This window comes from Ambystoma mexicanum, chromosome 2q (assembly GCF_040938575.1).
Source record: "Ambystoma mexicanum isolate Mex_15411 chromosome 2q, UKY_AmexF1_1, whole genome shotgun sequence".
NCBI lineage: Eukaryota > Metazoa > Chordata > Amphibia > Caudata > Ambystomatidae > Ambystoma > Ambystoma mexicanum.
The window spans coordinates 331435173-331451680 of NC_090924.1; the positions used below are offsets into that span (position 1 = coordinate 331435173).

Consider the following 16508-nt stretch of genomic DNA (forward strand, 5'->3'; position numbering starts at 1 on the left):
AAGCAGATACAAGCATCAGAAATATGATTACGGTGAGTAATGTATCCCTTCTGAGGCTTGTGGAATCTGCTTAGATCACATGCTATGCATAGATTAACGAGCAGTGTTAGGAGAAGGTGGTGGGTTGTGAGAAGGTCCTGCGGAAAATAGATGTTTTAGAACTGCTTGTCCCACTTGTGTATCTGCTTTGGAATGAGTGTCAATGTAGTAGTGCTGAGTCAAAGTGTGTACTGAGCTCCATGTAGCTGCTTTGCAAATGGTGTCCAGCAGGACATTTGCGATAAAAGGCAAGGTATCTCTGTACCCCCTGTGGAGTGAGTTCTTGATGTGAAAGGCAGTGTTTTACTTGATAATGAGTAGCAGAGTTGTATGCATCTGACTATCCATCTGGAGATGGCATTCATGGAAATGCGGTCTCCTTCTCTGCCTGGTGCTACGGAGGCAAACAGTTGGTCTGTTTTTCTGAGCGATCTGGTCTTGTTTACATAGTAAAGGACCGCCCTCCTTACATCTAGTGTATAGAGTTTTTTCTCAGGAGAGCTTGTAGAGTTCTGGAAGAAGGCTGGCAGCTTAATGTATTGGTTCCGTAAAATTTGTAAATGAACTTAGGTGAAAACCTAGGGTGTGTTCGTAAAACCAATTTATTCTTGTGTATGACAAAGAATGGGTCCTGCACTGACAATGCTTGAATTTCACTAACCCGTTTTATGGATGGAAAAGCCACTAAGATGGCAGTTTTATATGTCAGGTGTTTAAGATATGACTTATGTATAGGCTCAAAGGGAGGTCCCATGAGCATTGCGAGTACAACATTAAGAGGCCAGCCTGGCGGTGGGTTTGAAATTGGAGGGTGGAGTCTCTTTACTCCTTCCATGAATGCTTTAATAACAGGAATTTTCCACCACGATACTTTACTCTGAGAGGTGGTAAAAGCTGATAAAGCTGCCATGTGGACCTTTATAGAGTTGAATACTAACCCTGCGTCTAACAAGTGGAGCATATTGTTTAGAATGTGGGATGGAGTACATTCTACAGGGTTTATTTGTTGAGATTGGCACCAAATTACAAATATCCTCCACTTGTCGAAATAACAGTGTCTGCTGTTTGGTTTACGTGCCTCCTTGAGGATATCCATACACCTTTGTGGAAGATTTAAATGACCAAACTCTATGACCTCAGGAGCCATGCCGCCAAGTTCATTGAGTGAGGTTGAGGGTGTACTGTTATTCCCTCGTGTTGGGTCAGCAGATTGCTCTGGCATAGGAGTTTGAGGGGGATCGCACATCGCCAGTTTGCGCAGATGTGGAAACCATGGTTGTCTTGCTCACATGGGAGCAACTAGGATGAGCGTAATCTGTTCTTTGTGAATCTTGTTCACCACCCTGTACATTAGAGGTGTTGGGGGAAAAGCGTAAGCAAATTTCCCTGACCAGCTCATCCATAGGGCGTTCCCCTTGGAGTATAGCTGGGGAAACCTGAACGCGAAGTCTTGGCATTGCTTGTTTTCTCTTGTAGCAAACAAGTCTAGCGTGGGGTAACCACACTGTGAGAAGATGTAGTCTATGACATTTGTGTCTAGTTGCCCCTCGTGTTCCTCTGGTGGGGGATCTCTGCTTAGCGAGCCTGCCAGGGTGTTGAGTTCCCCTGGAACATTGTTGGGAAGATAGGAACATCCCCGTGCCCATTTCCATATTCTTTGTGCTGGTTTAGACAGATTTGGAGAATGTGTGCCCCCCTGCTTGTTCATGTAGAACATTGCAGTGGTGCTGTCGGTTAGGATCTATACCGACTGATCTGTCCGCTGCAATTAGAATGCTTGAAGCACTTTGAATACTGCCAGAAGTTCCAGCAGGTTGATGTGGTTCTGTGCCCTGAGGTGAGTCTACAGACCATGTGCTGTGAGATTAAGGTGATGTGCCCCCCACCTGGAGAGTGACACGTCTGTTGTAGCTATCGCTTGCACCGCCGGATTGTGGAAGGGTTTTCCCTTCAACAGATTCTCCTTTATCCACCACCGAAGGTTTTGTACTATTGTTGGGGAAACGACCACAAGATCGTCCCACTGACTGCTTGCCTGAGACCACTGTTTCGCCAACCACTCCTGCATGGGGTGCATGCGCAAAAGTGCGTGTGGGACCAGGTAAATGCAAGATGCCATCATGCCGAACAAACGCACTGCTTTGCGTACGCTTATCTGGTGACCGGCTTGATACTGAGGTATTTGCAGTAACATGTTTTGGACTCTTTCCGTTGATGGAAAGACTGACCCTTCTTCCGTGTTTATGCTAGCTCCTAGGAACTGTTTCGTTGTGTTTGGAACAAGGCTTGATTTTTCTCGTTGATTGAGAAGCCCAATTGGAAGAGAAGGTTTATAGTTGTTTGAGCATTTTGCCTGCAAATTTGGGGAGTAATCCTGGACGACTGGCTGTAATTAGCCAGTCGTCCAGGCAGGGGTACACTGGGATTGCCTCCCTACGCAGGTGCGCTGCCACCACCGCCAGTACCTTGGTGAATACCCTTGGAGCAGATGCTATTCCGAAGGGTAGCACCTTGAATTGGTAGTGCTGGTTTGCTATCTTGAAACGCAAGAATCTTCTGTGCGCGGGGAACATTGAAATATGAAAATAGGCATCTTTCATATCCAATGTTGCCATGTAGTCCCTCCGCTTTAGCAGTGAGATTACTTCTTGTAGCGTTGTCATGCAGAATTGTTGTGGCTTGACATAGTGTGGCTTGACATATGTGTTTGCAGGGCATAGGTCTAATACTGGGCGCATTGTTAGATCTTTCTTTGGCACAAGGAAGTAGGTTGAAAAGATACCCTTGTTTGCTTGGTACGCTGCGACGATCTTGATGGCTTCCTTGAGCAGCAGCGTTGTGAACTCCTCTAGAAGGATGCATTGTTCTTCCTTCGTGGTTGTTTTTTGGCGCGGGGGTGGTTTGAGGGTCATTGAAGTAACTGCACACAATAACCGCCCGCTACGGTAGACAGCACCCACTTGTCCAACATGATTCCCTCCCATGCGTGGGTGAAGTGCGTTATACGGCCTCCTACTGGAGAGGCATGGTAGGGGACCTGAAGCGGGTGGTCATTGTTTGGGAGGCGTTGCTCCACCTCTGGAAGTGGAGAACCTCACGCGGCCACGCGATCTACGCTGGCCTCTTTGGAAACCTTGCAAGGCTTGTCCCTGATTGTTTCTCAAGGATGATCCCAGATTATCCCCATAACCGGAACCCCTCTGTGAATTTTGTTCACGAAAACGATGAAAATTGCTTCCACCTCTTTGGCCTACTGACTTATTAGTTAGCTGGCCCAAGGATTTCAGAGTGTTATACTCTTCTTTGGCTGATTTTAACACATCCTCAACGGCTTTCCCAAACAGGACATTGGGTTCTATTGGCATGTTGAGGAGTGTTGCCTGCGTTTCAAGTTTAAAACCAGATTGGTGAAGCCATGCATGGCGTTTAATGATTGTCCCTTCTGCAATGATCCTGCCTGTGTTGTCTGGAGCATCTAAGTTGTTTTTTAAGATGCAGCTGGAACCTGCCTTGCCATCAGCTACTGCGAGGAACAGCTGAGATTTCAGGGGTTCTGGAGCTGAAGCCATTAAGGTTGCAATTTCGTCCCACTTGTGGCAGTTGTAGCTTGCCAACAAAGTGGTATTGTTTGCAGTCCTTGTCTGATAGGCCGCAGAAGTGGCCACTTTTCTCCCTAGAGTGTAAATCTTTTTGCTTTACTTATCTGGGGGTGCTTCAGATGACGCTAGCATTGTTTCTGCCCTCTTTTGTGTAGTCGTCACTACTCACAAGTCTGGTTTAAGTTGACCCGTTATGTAGAGTGGATCTGTAGGAGCGGGCGGAACATCTTTTCAATTTGTGGGTTTACAGCCTGCGTTTGGCTTGGCGGTTCTAGTGATGGCTGTATTCTTCTTTGTATAGATTGGAGGAGGTGTATAAACTGTGTGACAGCTTTTTTTTATCCCCTAATATATCCTCCACAAAATCTTTATCCAATTGCTTCTCCTGGGTCTGGATTTGAAAGTGCTCTGCTGCTTTTAAGAGCATATCATTAAACTGGGGTTGAGTGTCCACAGGTGAATCAACCAGTGGTGCATCAAGATGATCAGGAGAGGCCATGAAGTAAACATCCTCCTCATCTTCCTCATCGTAATATTGGTCACCCCCCCTTGGGTATCCTACTGTTCAGTGTCTGAATTGGGATCATATAGATCATATTGCACTGGGTCTGGCTGGGAACTGAGTAAGAGGGTGTCTGGGCTTTGCCTCTTTGCTGGGTGTTGAGAGGAGGATGCAGCATTAGTGGCTGGTGCATTCTGTAGGCTGTGTACTGCCTGTGGATTCTTGTCAAAGAAATCTGCCATGAAAGTCATTCTGCCAATGTCTTCACAGGACCATTGGGAGGAGCTAGGTATAGAGATGGGAGTCTGGGGTGTTTCTTAAGTAGGTTGCTTGTGTTTCATAGCACCCTTGTGAGGTGTACTACCCTTCTTCTTGTGGGAATGGTGAGTCTTAGAGGATTGATGGCTTTTAGAGGAATGTTTTTTCGATGTTTTCCCTTCGAGGAGCGTCTCTGGGATGTGTTTTTGGACAAGTTGGGCTATTTTCAATGAACTGTTGCTCTTTGCCAATTTCGACGTTGGAGTATGACGTCAAATTTTGGCAGAAGTGCAGTCTGAAGCGGCGTCCTCCGACGCTCGGCTTTCAGCCGATATATTAGTCACAGCATCCGCGTCGTGTTTTTTGTGCACCTTTGGGGGCCTGCTGTGTGGCGATCGAGATCCTGAGTGCCCAGAGGACAGGGAGCTTGTGGACCTACCCTTTGGAGCCGTGTCAGGCCGTGTCGACGATGGCGTTGTGGACTTTTGGCCACGGGGTATGTGCTTCGTGTGAGTTGCATTGTGTGTGCTACTGCTGCCCGGTGTCGTGCCCATAACAGCGCTGCCAGCATTTCTATTGGGGTTGGGGGCTAGCACATGGGAATCGATCGGTTCCCTGTCACCTTCGGCATACGAAAACACAGCGATGATGCCGTCGCTGGATGCACCCTCCACGGCCAAGGCGGCTTGGCCTGCATGGTTTTGTGGGCCCAATGTTTGGTCTTTCGGTCCCTGAGTGTTTTCGGTTTGAAGAGCTGACAAGCTTGACAATGGCCCTCATTGTGGTCCCGTGCAAGGCAAAGATTGCACACCTGATGCTTGTCTTTCCAGGGGAACTTCTTATTGCAACTCGGGCAGAATTTAAATGGTGTGTTTTGCATGATGTAAAGGAAGGGCAGCAAGGCTAAAATAGCGAGGGTAAAGGGGAAGTATGCATTCTCTTAGAGCCCTAAGAAATGTGCACCCACACTCTCCCTACGGTCAGGGCCGAGGCCCGCTGCGGCCTTCAAAGGCCAAAGGAGTGCGTTGAATCTAAGTCTTTGGCTGACGTTCGTCCTTTCCACCGCCATCAAAGATGTTGTTAAAAGTCAGCGATTAAAAGGATAGAAAGAGTATTACTTTCAGTATTGCTTACATTTCACTGTTTTAAAGGTAAAGTGCTGGTTTTGTGTTAGCAGAACCCACCCAAACAGGCAATGTAAGTGTGCAGGGGTTCTACGTGATATTTTTTAATATTAAAGGCTGCATGCAAAAAAGGCAAATTTTTTGGGCTTTTAATATTCGCTAATATACCTTTTTGGGAGGTTTCATCCCCCCTGCCCCAACCCCACCCTGAAAAGCAATCCCCCTCTGTCCTCACCCTTTAAATCGGGGGATGGGGGGAGTTAGTTCCCTGAACTCCCCCGACTCCTCCTGACCATAACCATTCCTATCCAAAACCCCCACAAACCCTCCCCTCCCCGCACAGGGAGAAACACGTACAAACATGCACACACGCACACACATGTCCACCTGCCCTCTCCCTCAAAATATACACATACACGCTCACTTGATAAAGCCGTGGCTTCCGTCTTCTGTCCCGGTAGTGCCTGTCAGCCCCTGCACGCACTTGTGTGCGTCCAGGGGCATGATAGTTTGATTTAAAAAGACCGCTCTGAGTTTTCGAGGAAACAAAAAAGACCTTTTCACGCCTCACTGTGTACAGGTAGTCGTTGTGTGATAATACTTAGCTGGGGTTTTCATCGCTTAGCGTTTATGCAAAAGTCTAATAAATAATTGTACATTTTTTGTTTAGCTTGTGTCTAACGTGAATTATTGAAGTGGTCAGAGTGCGTCTTATTGTAGCCCTAGACCACTCTCACACCTTCCTGAGTCTGCGTCTTACTGCGCTGCTACCCTTCCATGATTAAGTTTGGCTAGACATCAGTGTCTTCTCCCTGTTCACTATAATAGGGTGGCCTCTTAGAATCCACTCCCAGGGCTGAGTCTGAAAATCCATCTTAACACCTTGCATGAATGCCTCTTAGCAGTTCCTCTTGTCTAATTGGCAGTACTTTCTTTCCCTCACTTTTCCTCTCTCCTCCCTCAACCTTCGATATAAGCTGTTGTTTTCCCTTCCCTGTGCTTTTTTCTTTGTTTCAATGCTCATTTTCCAACCTGACATGTGTCTTTCTGATCAAAATACACCCACCTCCAAAACCGTGATTTAATGTTGAAAGTACTTTTTTGTCTTTGTGCCTATCGCAGAGATTTTTCAGAAACTCTTTAGTGAGGTGTTTCAAAAGGCCAACCCAGTAGTATCAAAACAATGCATCCATCATGTGAGACCGAAGTCCCTAAATTGACAATGTAGCATTCACTCAACTCAACTGTCTCTTACCGTACACTGTGCCAGTGCGGCTGCGATCTGCCGTATGTCATCCACGTTGTTAACTTTCAGACTGATCAGGGTGTGAGTGATGTTTGCGCGAGTCCGAAGTCTAAGTTCCCGCTCACTGGTGGAGTTCATATCCCAGTGGCCAACTCCCTCATACTAAGGGTGAAGAAAACAGTTAGTTTAATTAAGGTAAAATAACCTCACTTTGTAAACGGGTACAATCATTTCACTATTTATTTCAAGACTTGTTTTGGTACCAAAATATAGGCTCCAAACACTCACTTGCTTCATTTCACACAAAAAACTGTTGTGAAAAGGCCCTCAAATACGTGGTTGCTTAGGTGTTACCACATCAAGAAACATTTTTTTAAAAAAGGATCCATGCACTTTAATGGTATGGGACAATTGTAAAACATATTTCCTAATAATCAATAAATTGCAGGCCATTTTAAAGGGGAGTTGATAAAATACTCACACACTTTTTCCCTCTGCAACAATAAAAATATGAATGTGCCCAAGAGAAACCGCATACCAGGAGAAACAATTGCTACACAATGCAGGCATTTTTGCTATCTAATATGTTTATGTTTACATATTTATAATGTGCCATAAGACCAAGGGCAAACGAGAGCAGCAACAAACAAAATATACACACAATTAACAATAAGAACACATTTATATAATCATAAAAACAGCTAAAACAAGAAAACATAGGATAAACAGATAAAAGGTAGAACATGATATAAAATACCCATATATATCAAAAGCTAGATCTAAAACCAAAACCATTAAAAAAGAGGCAAAGAAACAACAATAAAAACCATTCAAGTAAAATAGAAAGTCTTGAGCGATTTCTTAAAGGATGCAAGTGAGGAGGTAGCTCATTCCAGATGTGTGGGGCAATAAAATTAAGAGCGTTTACTAGCCCTCTCCAACTTTATGCGAGATAGGAACAGCAAGTTACCATGGTTATTACTCAACCACTGAGTGCTTTGTTTTGCATGCAACCTCGTTTTAAGATATACAGGGTATCCCATAAAGGCATTTGTGGGTGATGTTGAGGAACCTAGAATGTAGATGTTCTTTCACGGGTAACCAGTGCAGAGGTGACATGTGCTATTCGACTAAGTCAAGCCACAATCCTCAAAGCACTGTTCTGCACAAGTTGATGTTTTGATATATTGCTCTGTGATGTACCGACCAATAAAGTACCACAATACTGTATTTTAGCACCAATTACTGTACGGGCAAGCATGGCGCAGTTTTCATCAGATATAAATGGCCAAATACGACAGAGCAGCTTTAGATAATATGCGGATTACGAAATTACCACATTGACTTGATTCTTCATTGACATAGTAGAATCAAAGTAACTCCCAAGGTTTTAAACTTGTAGAGGAAAGTAATAGGACACCCAACAATAGTACAATTCTTGTTGGCTACCAACCAGTATGAGTTCTGTATTAGCATTGTTAAGAGCAAGTCCATTGTGTGCCATCCAACTTTGCATTAAATCAAAGATGACGGAACTGCGCATGCGCGCGCGACTCACGCGGACCTAAGCATTTCGTCTCCCGGCGGCCGCTACACTTATCCTCAATTATAACCCCCTTTTGCTGCACGAAGTTACCCCATCTGCTCATGAGCAGCGACAGACATACTTGTGCAGCCGTTGCTGCAATTTGGGGATCAACCGGACCGGGGGACTCTAGTAACAGACTGAAGACCGCTGGCGGGTGATCTGCGGCCAGAGCAACGTGAGCGGAAGTGAATGCCCACCTCTCCACCGCCACGACATTCAGACACAGAAGAGCCTGGGCAGAGGTGCGTGCCGGAGAAACGCCGGCAGACCGACAGAGGAAACCCCGTGGCGCTCCACCGGCACCTTCGGAGTCATAACTGGGGTCCCTCCCACCTGCCTGATCCTGGGGACACTGCAGGGCGCTGGGATCGGAGCTGTTGCTCCCACTGATACACCGCACCCCTCCCTCACCCCTGGCGGTGTGACGCACTCAAGAAGCCCCCTCCTTCCTTCCTGGACTTGCAGAGGACCACGAGAGCCCGGCTCCAACGTTCCCCACGCACAGGCCCACAAGCTGCCCGGGCGCTTGCCCTAGACCCGGGCCCACGCCGCCAGCCTTCCCCCAGTGATTCCCCCCCCCCCGTCAGCGAGACTGCATCGCCCAGGGTCGAGTCGCGGCATGACTGGAAGATCGAGCGCTGCGCTCCCCTGCTGGTGGTCAACATGAGGGCAACAAACCCAGCTACAGCGAGGTAGGAGCGTGTGTGAGGCTGGGAGCTTGCCCTGTTTTCCCCCCTACCCATCCACGGTTCCTTATACACCTTGACCGGCGACAGGGCCTGTGAAGCCCATGAACAGAATTGCAAGGGGCCGAGATAAGCACACGCCAGGAAACAATACATCTTCATCTTCTTGAAAGTCTTTCATCTTCTTGAAAGACTTTCTTTCTTTCCCTCTCCCCTCCCTGGGCAAGGCCTCTGTACATTTGGACTGCGGTGGGGGTGAGGCGGTGGGAAACAACCCACAGAACAGCTCCTACAGGGCACCACCACTGTGGGGGTGAGCTCCCCCCTACTCATACGGCACCATCCCCAAACGCCTGGCAGCCCGGAGGTGGGGCTCACGCTCCGGGGGAACACGCTCCACTGTCCTCGACGCCACCCTTGCGCGGACACACCGTGGGTGCCAAGTACTGCTGCGGCGCAACATGTTGACCCACGCAGGGCTGTTTTAGGCCTCACCATCCATCCTTCTTCCTCTACGACGCGGAATACTCGAGCCTGGCAAACTAAAAGGCAAACTCTCCAAAGTAAAATGGATTTCTACACAACAGGCCCCCCCCTCGCCCCCTGCCAGGAGACTCAAACTCCAGAAATGGAAGGGGCCAGCGAAGAGCCCCATGACCCTCCAATCTCTATGACAGGACCCCATGAAAGCGATTGGGGACTCGAGAACATCGCTGGAACTCAAAATGCGAGGCCTATCCACAGAGGTGTCCCTCATTCGGCAGGATCTACGCAACCTCTCGCTAGGGTTGGTGAAGCAGAACAAAGGGGTTCTGCCACAGAAGACACTGTCCACCGCCTGGAACAACAACTTGCCGCAATCACCCAAAAAAGTCACCCAGCTGGAATATCGTGCCGAGGGCAACGAGGGGAGAGCGTGACATAATAATCTAAGGATCCTCGGAATACCGGAGAAGGAGGAAGGCCCCAGTGCTGAGCTATTCCTGGAGGACTGGCTGGCTCATGTCTTTGCTCACAAAAAAACTCTCCAAATTCTTCTCCATAGAAAGGGCACACAGGGTCCCCACTGGCCGACCTACCCCTGTAGCCCCGCCTAGAACAATAATTGCGCGCCTGCTGAACTACCGAGACCGCGATGCGATCCTGCAAATGGCTAGGGCCTCTGGCCCGATCACGTACAACGGTTACAGGGTCAGGTTCTACCCTGATTACACTACGGAAGTTCAAAAGGCTCACCAATCGTTTGACTCCGTTAAGAAGAAACTCCAGTCGCTATCTGTTAAATACGCCCTGTTCTTCCCGGCATTGCTTAAAGTCCACTACGAGGGCACTACTCCCCTATTCTACAACCCCAAAGACGCATGGTACTGGCTCGAAACACGAGTCCTCACTGACTCTAGAACAAAACGTGCACTGCCGGACCCGTCGGCGCAGAAGCCCTGGTCCTGGCGGCCCTCGCCCCCTCTATTCATAACAAGTGCAGATGGAGATACTTCGCAGCACCTGACCGACAGTCCCACAGAGAATGGTTGAGGTCTCAGTAATACAGGGGCTGACCTTCAGCGCAATAACAAGGGACTCATAACCCAGCGGCCGTCGCTCATCATGCGGTGTAAGCACTACCCCAGTCCGGGTCACCCCGAGGAAGTTCTTTAGTTATAAGTGTAATGTTTGGTCGACAGGTGCTCCCAGCTGGGGGGGAATTACAGGAGGGGGGGTTCAGGGGTGTAAGTAATCAGATTTACAGGATGAGAAGGCAGTTCACCGACGCATGCTGGCAAGAGGATCAAGCTCTGTCTACGGGCGAGGCCAATGATATCCGAGCTACCCAGTCATCAGCCACACCACTACGGGGCAACCCCCGGATGTCTCCCGCTGGTGTATACCTCTGCACACCTCGGAAACACATGGGACCACCATTAATCCTGCCAGATGCCCCGTCAAGAGACCCACGCAGTCAAAACAAACACCAACACGCTATCCTTATTGTCCTGGAATGTCAACGGCCTTGGCTCTAGCGTAAAACGAAGATTGGTGCTCCAGTATCTCAACCGGTATTCACCTGACATTGTCCTCCTAAATGAAACTCATCCTATTGGCACGAACACTAACTTTTTAAAAAAAATCCAATTATCTGCATACCTACCATGCCAGATTCACAAAAGGCGCCAGGGGTACGATGATACTCGTCCATAAATGAGTCCCCCTACAGGTCAGGAAAGTCAGAACCGACCCTCGGGGCCGCTATGTGATGCTGCTTGCTGACATCTGGGGTGAGAAATGGGGCCTCATCGCACTCTACGCCCCCCCCCACGCTCACGAAGGAACTGTTGACTGAATTACAGACCTTGCTCCTGGAAGAGGAGGCCGACCTGTGGGTGATAGGAGGAGATTTCAACGAAGTGATGGACGTTACAGCCGATAGATCTTACAGAAGACCTAGGACCCGCCCTGCCCCGACACCGCTCCCTACGTTCGCCGGTGCACAGGGGCTAACGGACACATGGCGCTCACTCCATAGTGATGAGGCTAGCTTCTCCTTTTTCTCAGGCGTGCATAAATCTCTCTCACGGATCGACTATGCCTTCATCCCCCATAACACCAACCACAGGCTTCTATCTGCTGAATTCCTCGCAAGGGGAATCTCGGACCACTCCCCGCTCCTTCTAACCATGAAGAATGCCTGCCAATGCACGGATCGCAACTGGCGCTTGAACACATACCACTTGCGGCTCCCCGAAATAGCGGAAGAACTTGAAAAAAAGACAGCAGAATACTTCGAAACAAACGAAGGCTCGGTGGAATGCCCGATCTCTATCTGGGAGGCATATAAGACAGTCCTCCAAGGTGAAGCTATCTCGGCGGTTTCCGCCTACCGGAAACGACACACCCAAAAGATCCGGGAAGCAGAAACTCAAGTCCTGGAATACGAACGGCAAATCCTAGCACACAGCACCCTGGCAACACAGGAGGCCCTAATCACGGCACAAGAGGCCCTCAGCAACCTGGCCCTGGATAACGCACAAACAGCCCATCAGCTCGTCAGGAGCCAAATTTATGAACGAGGTGATAAAGGAAATACAACCCTGGCCTGGTTGGAGAAATGTGAGCAAAGCAGAGGACATGTGCGTGCTATCCGATGCCCGGAGCATTGCTGACGGAGGACTCTGACATCATGGAAGCATTCGCTGCCTACTAAAAGAAACTCTATACCCCATCCACCGGAAGCCCTGCCATGGAACCCTCTTGCTCTTGACCGGATAGAGATCCCGAAACTCCTACTACACCAATCAGACGACCTGAACGCTGAAATCGCAGAGCTGGAAATACAAGAGGCACTCGCACAGCTCCAACCTGGGAAAACTCCAGGCCCCAATGGCTTCCCCCACAGACACCTGGAAATGCCTTGGTGGCACATTATCGACCCACATGCACCGTATGTTCCTGCGTAGTAAAGAACTAGGGGCACTCCCCCCGGACCTCAGGAAGGCGTGCATAGTGGTCATACATAAACCTGGAAAACCCCCAGAGGAGTGCGCCTCCTACCGCCCCATCTCACTGATCAACGGAGAAGCCAAGGTCCTTGCCAGAACACTCGCTAATAGACTATTGAAGGTGATTGAGACTCTTGTCCACCCTGATCAGTGTGGATTCATGCCCAACAAATCCACCCGCATGAACCTACGCCGAATTCAACTTGCGCTGAGCAGAGCCAAAGATATACCGGCCCCACTGGCCCTCCTGGCAGTGGATTTTGAGAATGCATTTGATTCCGTGGGATGGGAAGCCTTATGGGCCATCATGGCTAGAATGAACCTCGGACAAACGTTCATATCATGGGTCAAACTCCACTACGCATCCCCAGAGGCTACGGTGAGGGTGAACAGCGGGCTCTCCAAACCATTCCCTCTGGGCCGAGGCACTAGGCAGAGGTGCCCATTGTCCCCACTCCTCTTTCTCCTTGCCATCAAACTGCTTGCATTAGAGCTCAGAGCGAACAAGAATTGGTCCGGATTTGCCTGGCCAGGGGGAGGAGAGAACCGACTCTCGCTCTACACGGATGACCTCCTCATATACCTTAGCAACCCGTGCACCTCATGCCCGACTGTCTCCCTTATCCTTAAGGAGTATCAAACCTTTGTGGGTCTAAAGGTGAATGAGGCCAAAACCATTTACCAAGGCGGCACGTCCGCGATCCCTGAGGCCTGGCCAAACCATGTCTGTATCAGGGAATTTAAATATCTGGGCATACGGCTTGACCCGACACTAGACGGGTTCCTCCAACTCAACCTTCAGCCGATAATAGAACGGTTTAATAGGGATGTCTCCCACTGGCAATCACTCCCCCTATCACTAATAGGTAGAGCCGCACTATTCAAAATGATGACCCTCCCCAGACTCCTGTATGTTCTTCAAAACGCCCCACTTGTCATCCCCCGGGAAACTTTCACGCTTATTGACAAGAGCATTCGCACACTGCTATCGGGAGGGAAACAGCCCAGAATTTCCCTTAACACGCTCCAGAGATCGGTATGGGAGGGGAGCATCAGTCTACCCTGCATACGTACGTACTACCTTGCAACACAGATCGGGGTGGTAAACGAATGGATACATGCAGACCCCACACTGACACATATCCATATTGATTTAGAGTCCATGTGCGCAATATCCCCACTGCAGATCCTGTATGCCACCAACAACCAACTCCCGACGTTACCCAAAATACCACACCATATCCGCCGTGCTTGGCGGGATGCACACAAACTGGTTGGCTGGAAAGGGAAACCAACACTATCCCAACCCATATGGCAAAACGCGCACCTTCCGGAGATAGTGAAAATGGGCTCTTTTGAACACTGAGAAGCAAAAGGGATAAATACACTAGCACATGTGATCCGGGGGGGTTACCTCCTAGACTTCGAGACCATGCAAGAGCAATTCGGCTTAGCACCTATGGACCGGTTTCAGCACGCGTAGCTGGCCCAAGCCATCCGCGCTCAGTTCCCTGACACAACAAACATACCCCCCTGCTCTCCTATCGAGATCAACGTCCTTCCACAGCATATTCCCTCCAAGGTCATCTCTACCCTCTATCAGGCCCTCAACTCCTTCGGGGCCACACAACTCGATGGGCTCAAAGAAAGGTGGGAAAGAGACTTGGGTGAGCTGGAACCTGAAGAATGGATAGAGGCATTGATGTCCCCTAGAGAAATTGGGTAAGAAAGCAAGCTCAGACTATTACAACTGAGAATCCTTCATCGCTCTTATTATTCGCGCACTGCCATGGCCAGATGGGGGGGATCTGAGGATGAGACATGTATTAGATGCAAAACTGAACCGGCCACCTTCTACCATATGACCTGGGACTGTCAAATACTACAGGTCTTTTGGGGGGACTGCATCAATACGATCTCTACTGTCCTGGCGATGCCAATTCCTAGAGATCCCAAAATGGCACTCCTGGGCATCTGGGGAGAAGTAGACTTGACAAAGTATGGGAAGATTTTCTTGGCGGTGGCGCTGGGGGCGTGCAAGAGACTTATCGCGGCTAACTGGGGCTCCGCAGACCCACCGTGTCTGAACTGCTGGAGGAATGAACTAGACAGATGCGCAGCTTCAGAATGCCGGATCTATAACGCGCGGGGTTGCCCCCATAAATTTGAAAGGAGATGGGGAAAATGGCTCGATGCTCAATGAAGACCACCCCCTCCCATATCTCCTTCCCCCATTCCTTCCCCCCTTCTTTCTTTTCCTTCCCACCTCCCTTGACTTGTGGATGTAAGCTATAACCTGGACTCCCAACCTTTATTCATCTCACATCCGTCTCAGGGCCACAGGCCCTGCAGTGCCCATGCCGCTGTTGATATTGCCTTGTTTCTATTTCTGATGTATGTCTCTGCTTAACATCTGTTTTTTGTTGCGTTGTTTAAATTCAATAAACAGAGTTATAAAAAAAAAATAATCAAAGATAACATTCACTCTAGCCAGATCAGAATCATTATCACTTGTGAGCTGAGGCAAAACTTGCATCTCGTCTGCATAATTAGTGTGCAGAATGTCCTTATCATCCAATAAGTCAAATAGGGGTTTTGTAAAAATATTATAAAGAGTGGGTGACAGGCAGGAGCCCTGCGTAACCCCACACAAAAGCTCTGTAGGAGATGCCATAGCTGACTTACTGAATACTGTAGCTTCTCTGCCGGATAAAAAAAGATAGAATCCTGTCAGCTGCTTTTTTCGAGAATGTGGCACTGACCTGGACGATACATGACCGCCATCCATGATTTCTGACATACTCGACTTGAGTTCTATCAGTGCCATGATATGCTGTAAAACTGGTTTGTCTGGAACTCAAAAGGTTATGTTCATCAATGTGTTTCAACGCATAAATTAATTTTCAAAAAGTGATTAGCAGAATGTGCTAATTAAAGTTTTATTGATGAGCAAACAAACGTATTTGATTAGCAATTTTGACAACTATTTTAATGTCATCACAAGTCATTTGTACCTAAGACATAAAATGTGCAACAATACAGCATTTTTGAGTACAGCCCTGTGCACCCATACAAGCAGCATTTATCACTATTAGTACTCAGAGCCACCATCTGGGATAACAATAATTTTTTGGTTTGATTTTAAGGGAACCAGGCTTTGTGCAATTCATGCTTCCTTTAAAAAGGAATTACACATAAGTCTGCAATTGGAAATTACTATTTCCAGGTCCTGAAGGAGAGCCAGGAGGTGGGCAGGTGAGTGGGCAGGGGGTTGAAGTGTAGCACTCCACTGGCGACTCAGCCTGTGGCACAGCCTTAACAAGCATGGTGAAGGCTGAATGGGCATAGCAGGTAGCATGAGATGCAGGCAGCTAATAGTGTATTCTGCTTGCATTCCCAGCCTCCTGATTGGCCAGCTCTTTCCCCCAGGTGCTAATATATAAAGCAATCATAATGGTAGAGCAAAGTGAGCTCTGTAGGCTAACTACAGTGTATGGTATTGCAGTAGACGGAACTATTGATCACTACTTTGAGAAAACATATAATTTACTTTGTGTGTTCATTATGTAAGAGAAAAGTAAGTATGAGACTAAGCAGAATGGATGGCGAAGAGGGCAAAGAACTGGGCAAACTAGGTGGAATATTATAGTTTGGGTTGAGCACCAGTTCGCACAGATGTATGCAACCAGCGGGTCCCAGAATTAGTTTTGACATCAAAAGCAATTGGCCATGTCATCAAGTATATTTTTAAAAATGTTCATTCATCAATATGACAAATAAAATATAGTTGACACTATGAGCTAGATACACTAACCTAAAAGTTACTGAAAAACATGTAGCAAATGCAGTGTTTTACAGTAGCAATACTGTAACCATGTATTATGCAACTTTTAGCAATGGAATTGCAGGACTGTCTTTAAACAAAATAGTTATTACATACTGGTCTTTGCCAAAAGAAATATAGTTTGTTTT

General features: G+C 48.1%; 1 protein-coding gene across 1 annotated transcript in view; it reads right to left on the reverse strand.

Moving 5' to 3' along the window:
• PKD1 (polycystin 1, transient receptor potential channel interacting) overlaps positions 1 to 16508 on the reverse strand; it is a 1742473-nt gene that overhangs the window by 889993 nt on the left and 835972 nt on the right. Inside the window, exon 21 of the mRNA XM_069647332.1 lies at positions 6778 to 6930. Coding sequence (XP_069503433.1) covers positions 6778 to 6930 — 153 coding nt within the window. The remainder of the gene's footprint in view (positions 1 to 6777; positions 6931 to 16508) is intronic.